This window comes from Pygoscelis adeliae, unplaced genomic scaffold (assembly GCF_000699105.1).
Source record: "Pygoscelis adeliae isolate BGI_AS28 unplaced genomic scaffold, ASM69910v1 Scaffold14, whole genome shotgun sequence".
Lineage (NCBI taxonomy): Eukaryota > Metazoa > Chordata > Aves > Sphenisciformes > Spheniscidae > Pygoscelis > Pygoscelis adeliae.
In genome coordinates this window covers 21,337,716-21,344,172 of record NW_008825109.1, presented here as the reverse complement: position 1 = coordinate 21,344,172, position 6,457 = coordinate 21,337,716, and the positions used below count along the sequence as shown (strand labels likewise).

Sequence of the window (6,457 nt, the reverse complement as noted above, 5' to 3'; positions counted from 1 at the left end):
TGGATGGTAGGTTTTAATAGGCAAGGGACTAAAAGAAGTAACAGGCAGCAGTGGGGTGGGAAGGACAGCTCTTAAAGGAGTAGAAAGAGTAATTGTGATCCTTTGCAAATGTTTCTGGAGGCAGTCAAGCTGCGTAGAGTGTGTTGGTTTAATGAAATTGAAGCCCTGTTGTTTGTCCTGAATTTTTAAGTCTAAAGTAGCTTTTGTGAGATTTGGATTAAAACAGCAAAATTTCTTCTAAAACCTTCAGATCTGAATGCAGTAGAAATCCCTTTTATTTGACTGGAATTTAGGTAGAGTTGCCAAAAGTTTCTAACCAAGGCTTCAAGCATCTGACATTGATTTAAGAAAGAAAGACTCGTACTAGGAAGATTAATACCACATCAGACTCCACCCTACTGCAGCAGCTGCTGGCAAATCTTTGTTCCTCAGTATTCAGCGCATACAGCGAAACTCTTGCTTCATTATCTGGGGGTGAGGGGGAAGCTTCTGAGGATCCCAGTTAGACATTGGTGATTTGAGATGAGGGTCGGCAGTAAGTATATCTGTGGCTTCTCTTACTTGTCTTAGGGCTTGGACTGCGGGCCTGAAAGTGCGAAGAAGTTTGTTGAAGTTGTGGGAAGGGCCAAGCAAATTGTGTGGAATGGTCCGGTTGGTGTCTTTGAGTGGGACAAGTTTGCCAAAGGAACCAAAACCCTGATGGACAAAGTGGTAGAAGTAACAGGAAAGGGCAGCATCACCATTATTGGTAAGTACTTATATGTGTTTGTTCTTGTCTTTCTAAATGCAACAAGGAAGCTTCTGCTTGCCAGTACCACGTTAAAAATACTTGCCAAATTGCTTTTCTTTTTTCATGTTTTCATCTGTCCTTCAGCTTGGAGATAGGGCTTTAAAAATTGCTGTATGTACTAATGCTGAGTATTTGGGAGCAGGACCAGCCCGTAGCAAGGCTGTGGCCCTTAAGCTGAACAAAATCTGAATTTCTTCTGTCTCACTGATTTTGTTTGTACTGTCAGGTGGTGGAGATACAGCTACTTGCTGTGCAAAGTGGAACACTGAGGATAAAGTTAGCCATGTCAGCACGGGAGGTGGCGCCAGCCTGGAACTGCTAGAGGGTAACTGTTCTTTTCTCTTAACTTGTTTGAGCAAATCGGGTAGTTCTGGGGGCTCTACCATGTGTTGATATTCAGGAAAGCACAACAATAGAGTGAGCGTCTTTTCTGTTCCACCATGTGGAGTCGCACATAGCTTTTGAGCAATGAGCTCCTCATTGCTCTTCTTTTGTAGTCCTCCTAGAGGAAGAGAGGAATGAAAATGGAGTATTCTTGCAAACAGCACAGTCTGCCACTCCCAGAAAGCAAAAATGCTGGAAGAGAAAATAAAATGGCCTTGAGAGCGGGCTCTCTTTTGTAGATGATCCCCTGAGACAGGCTAACCCGCCTGTTTAAAATGCCCAGTTTCTGTTAGGGAAATCTCCTCAGAATAGTCTCGAATTTTTGCCAGAAGTCTCCTTTTCAGCGCATTGTTTGGAATTCTCTGGTTTTGGGGAGCCCTCTAGTGATCACTGACGAACCTGCACGAGGGTACTTGGAATTCAAAATGGTGCGAATTTACAGGATTCTTCTAACGAGTTACATTGTACTTTAAATGAGTTTTCATTTCCTCTGGTAATTAGCTGTTTCCCAATATGTGTAAATTATCTAATGCTGTCAACTTCTCTGTAGAAGAGAAACTGCAATAAACTGCATTGCAGCTGTTCGTTTCCAGCAGTTATATGCGAGACAGAGCTTTTGTTTCTGTTGCCTAGGGAGTGATGGTAAAGGGAAAGAATGCAGATGGCTAGAAGGAAACACTGTGCAACCGATTTATTCAAAAGGACAAACTTGTCTAAGTTTTGGCCCAAAATGTGGGTTTGTGTGTGTGATCTTTTAAATGTAACGGAAGTCTAGCTAATTAGAAAAGCTTCTGAAGATTTAAAAAAAAAAAAAAAAGGCAACCCCCCCCCCAAAAAAAAACCCAGCAAACTAGCGAGTTGTGGACAGTGTTAAAATTCAGTACTGCCAGACAGCTTGTGCGTTAGAAGGTAGGTTTTCTGAAAAAAGGCAAAACCAGAATGGTCTCTCTTCATAATTAAAGTAGGACAAAAAGCTAAAAATGCTTTAGAAAACATTGCACTTTAATAATCTGGGCCCTCATACTCAGAGATGAGCATATCCCTTGCTTCCATCAGTTGGAATGAGGTATGTAAATATCTAGACCTGGGTGTTTTAGTCCCAGTAAAAGACTTGAGACTTGTAGGAGGCTTTGTTTCTTTTTCTTAATTCATTCTTAAAATTTCCACCACACACTCCAAAATTCTATTTACATGCCACTAGGGATTGAAGAAAGTATGCAGCAACTCCCTAGATCCAACCAAAAATCTGTTTGCCATCAAACTTAATGGAAAAAGATCTTAGGTGTTTGGATCTGACCCTAGCAGAGACTTGGATAGGAATTTACCGTTATTGTTAATTGAGAGGTGATGACTGCGGTACGTTAAGAATCTGCTGACATACGAGTGCAGCTGTGCTCTGGATACTCACTACAGCCTTAAAAAGTATTTACAGTGTGGAACAGTTTAAATGTAACCCATATGCCTTAAGCGCCACAGTCAACAGGAGTGTATGTAGAGCCAAGCTTTTCCATTTTTAACCTATAATTTCTGATTTTTTTTTTTAATATGCTTAAATGTTGCAATTGCAAGTGTGAACCTTAGTTGTTTGAGGGCAGAGGGGTTCTTAACTTTATTGGTGTTTCTTAACTGCTAACAGGTAAGGTTCTTCCTGGTGTGGATGCCTTGAGCAACGTGTAGACAACAGTATCGCCCCACTTCCTGGTCCTGTGCACCCCTGAGAATCAACACTTCAGCGCTTCTGTATTTCAACTCTGCGATAGGCAGATCACAGAATGTAAACCGAAACTGAACAGGGTTTGAGGAGAAGACAGCAGAGATATTTTACGACTGCAGTTTACATGATGTGGATTTGTCCACTCTTACCCCACTTGAATTAACATAGTGAGTTTAAACTGTTGTTGTGAATTTAGAGTGTATATATTTATATTTTGCCTTTTCAAAGAGATTAATCCCTGTTAGACATGTCTGTTTCTCAGAAAGGAGTGCACTGTTTAGCTTCAATGTTCTTAGCAGGCATTTTCATCACTTGACACGGTTCAGAAACAAGAGGGGACTCCAGTTTTTTGGAGGCTGATTGTAATAGCTGCTGAATAAACATATTTAAAGTGCTCCCAGTTTGTATATGGTCCTTCTTTCCAATTTTTAGAACGGTCTACATTAAAATACCTTCTTCCTAGCAGCAGGAGTCGGAGATATTTTTCCTTTTTGCACTAATTACGATATTTGTAAATAGCCTTTTATTTTTGTCTAGTGGATCTATAAGCACCCAGTCATCAACGAAGTGAACTTTGTTGGTAGAGAAGTAAATTGTTACAGATGTGCTGTTACGTTGAAACTTCCATGCCACCAAGTAATAAAGTAAGATGAAATTTTGAATGTGCAAGTTTAGTAAAAAAAAGTGCAAATTTAGAAGCGTTTCTCATCTAGAGAGCTCACCTCGTAGTAGGCAACTAATGTATCTAATCTGAATATAGGGGAAACTTTGAAGACAGAGGCAGGTAAAAACTGAGTCACAGGCAAACAGAACTGCAATGCGCCTTTGCTCAAGTTTGTGGTCCTAAAAGCACTAAAACTAGCATAGTAGAACCACACAGTCGGACAACTAGGCACGTGTGTGTGGCTTAGGCACGTTGCAGAACCGCAAGTAGTGTCAGCGGAGGACCACCAACACGGTGCAAATGTATACAGTCCGGATTTCCACATTGACTGTTGTGTGTTGGCTCCTATGCATGCTGCAGGACCCAAACGCGAGCACAGGTGGCTCTAAACCAAACCCGGGACTACTCCAAACTCAGACTGGCTTCTGAGCGTCCAAAAGCGTGTTTTGGATTATGTTAGCAGTCACGGCTCTGCTCGTAAGAACTGTAAGGAGATGCAGTGCTCCAGCTGAGCTGCTTGTGTATCTTCCTGCTGGATCAGAGAAAAGTGATGTAAAGCAGCGATTGCCTGTTTTTATTCCTAGTGAATTCCCAGCAGTATTGTTAGGGTGCTTCCCGGGAGGTTTTGCATGGCCTGAATCGTATAAAGCAGCCAGGACGAACCATGGAGAGAATCTCTGAGGTAAGCAGTAAGCCACAACACAGAGTATGCTTTTAAGTTAATCTGTATGTATGTACATAATATTACCGAAACAAAATGAAAGCATGTGTTATAAACAGACACAGCCTATTTGCCAAATTTTACTCGGTCACGGTGGGATGCGAATTAAAACCCAATAACGCTGAAGTGTGTATAAAGCTGCATATGGAATATATACTCATTACATTTTAAAGCTAAAAGTGATTATTACAAAGAAAAGAAACTAGCAATAATGCAAATGACCGCAGCGCTGTGGTTTTCTCCTCCTCCCCTCCTTTGTAAATCTCCCAAGCATTGTCTGATTACGCATGAATGATGCAGATTTTTGCTAGGATTGCTTTCTTGCTGTTACTCATGTTTTCCAGGCAGGGGTGCAGACCTCCGACAGCTGCAGTAACGAGGCAAAGAAAGGAGTGAGCTTGTCGGCCACAAAAAGACTATGGATTTTGGAAATCCAGTACTACAAAAACAAACATTCCACCATGTTTTATAACAGATCATTCTTGTCTGGCTCTGGCAAACAAGGCCTCGCGACAGCACGGCCCATTTTAGTGTCACTCTTATACCCCTGTGTTGCTGGATTCCCATGGAGCAATAACAGACTTCCCCTCCACAGCTCCTTTCTTGGTGTTTACAGTGAGAGGTTGGTGTGTGGCCGCTACCTCTGCTGGGTTTTTTCCCCCTCTTCATCGAAAGCAACAAAACAAAGCTATCTGTAATCAAATATGGCAAGGAGTGGTAATGCTCCATGAACACAGATGTCTGCACTTAAAAACATTTTTCCACCTGACTTGGGATGCTTGCTACTCACAGCTCTAAAATGTCCTTTTCTTTCCACATGGCTTGTCTTAACTAAGGCAACATTCATGTCTGTGTGCTCAACATAGCAAACCTTGTACAGCAAGGCCAGAGAGATACTCAGCTTTATGGGTTGTACAGAAAAATGGATGAAACATCTCAACATGAGATGGCAGGAGCTCTACACTTGATGGCCAGCAGCTGATTACTTGACTGGCAGAGTTTCCAGATTTTTTTTTAAGCTTTGCCTATTAATATTTTTTAGCACCTGGCTATTGCAGTGATAAAATATTCTTAAGGCATCTAGAGATTCCTTCTCTCACTAAATTTTACATCCTCTGGAGTCACACCTGTCTTCCCAGATTATTTTTGCATGTGTTCTGACAACTTTTCTAGACATGAATCTTTGACAGTTCTGCTTTTACATTTTTATTGCTTTTGTTGAGTGTTCTTGGGGCAAGGAATGTTGCTGGTTAGAAACATTGCAGAAGACATTAGAAGACAAAACTGTCACAGAAAGCTCATGATGTTATGAAGGTAATAGATTTAGCATGTAAGTGGGCTGATAATAAGAGGTGAAATAAAAAGTGAAGAGCTTAAATCCTCATGGCTGAGATTATAAAAGATTTCAACATGAAAGACTTCAAATTTGTTGTCAACAAAATAAGCTCCTCCTAGGCCGAAACACATGACCTCTTGTTCTGGTGTCTCCCTGCATAATTTACAATCTACTGTTAACTACAGGAGGTAGAGAAAGCATTTCCGTGCTATAAAATGTGCAGTCAATGGTACTTGAAGAAGTTACTCGGTAGTAAAAACGGCAGTCACCCTGTAGCACTGCTGACTCGGTGGCCACGTGCAGGGACAGCAGCCCTGATGTGGCAGAGGGGGCCCAGGACATCCTTAATATTTGCAGATCTGGCTGGCCAGCTGTGGCAAACGTACCTTCGTAACCGCTAAAACGTCAGAACTTTTTGCTATGGCTCTGCCTTTCCAAGGAGTGAGGGGCCCCCTGTGGGCAAGCGGCCATTTTGTGAGTGATGCTGTGATGGTGGGGAAGGCATCCCCCTCTCTTGGAGTGAAGGATGAACATCTCCGTCTCCTCTTTTTCTGTGCGTTCCCCTTGACGCCTGCCTTCTTGGTGTGCCTCACAGCCCAGACGGTGTTTCATGGAGGACTTCTGCGCCTTTAGCCCCCAGATGCCCGTGTGTCCCAGGCCTGTTGGGAGAGGAGCTGCCTCCATGGAGCACCTGCCTGGACCACCTCTCCTCCATCGGCCAAGACGGGGAAACCTTAAGGAGCCTACGGAGGCAGCTCCCTTCCGACCCAGGGCCGCGCAGCGAGGGTTGCGTGTTCCCGCTCAGCACTCGGGTGGTGAGGCCAGGTGAGGCGGGCCGGCAGCTCCCG

General features: G+C 43.0%; 1 protein-coding gene across 1 annotated transcript in view; it reads left to right on the top strand.

The window, feature by feature from the left end:
- PGK1 (phosphoglycerate kinase 1) overlaps positions 1 to 3,285 on the top strand; it is a gene marked incomplete at its 5' end in the record, with an annotated part of 9,763 nt that extends 6,478 nt beyond the window's left edge. The window contains 3 exon segments of the mRNA XM_009327845.1: positions 518 to 748; positions 1,017 to 1,115; positions 2,811 to 3,285. Of these exon segments, the coding sequence (XP_009326120.1) occupies positions 518 to 748; positions 1,017 to 1,115; positions 2,811 to 2,851 (371 nt within the window).
- Positions 3,286 to 6,457: the final 3,172 nt, after the last annotated feature.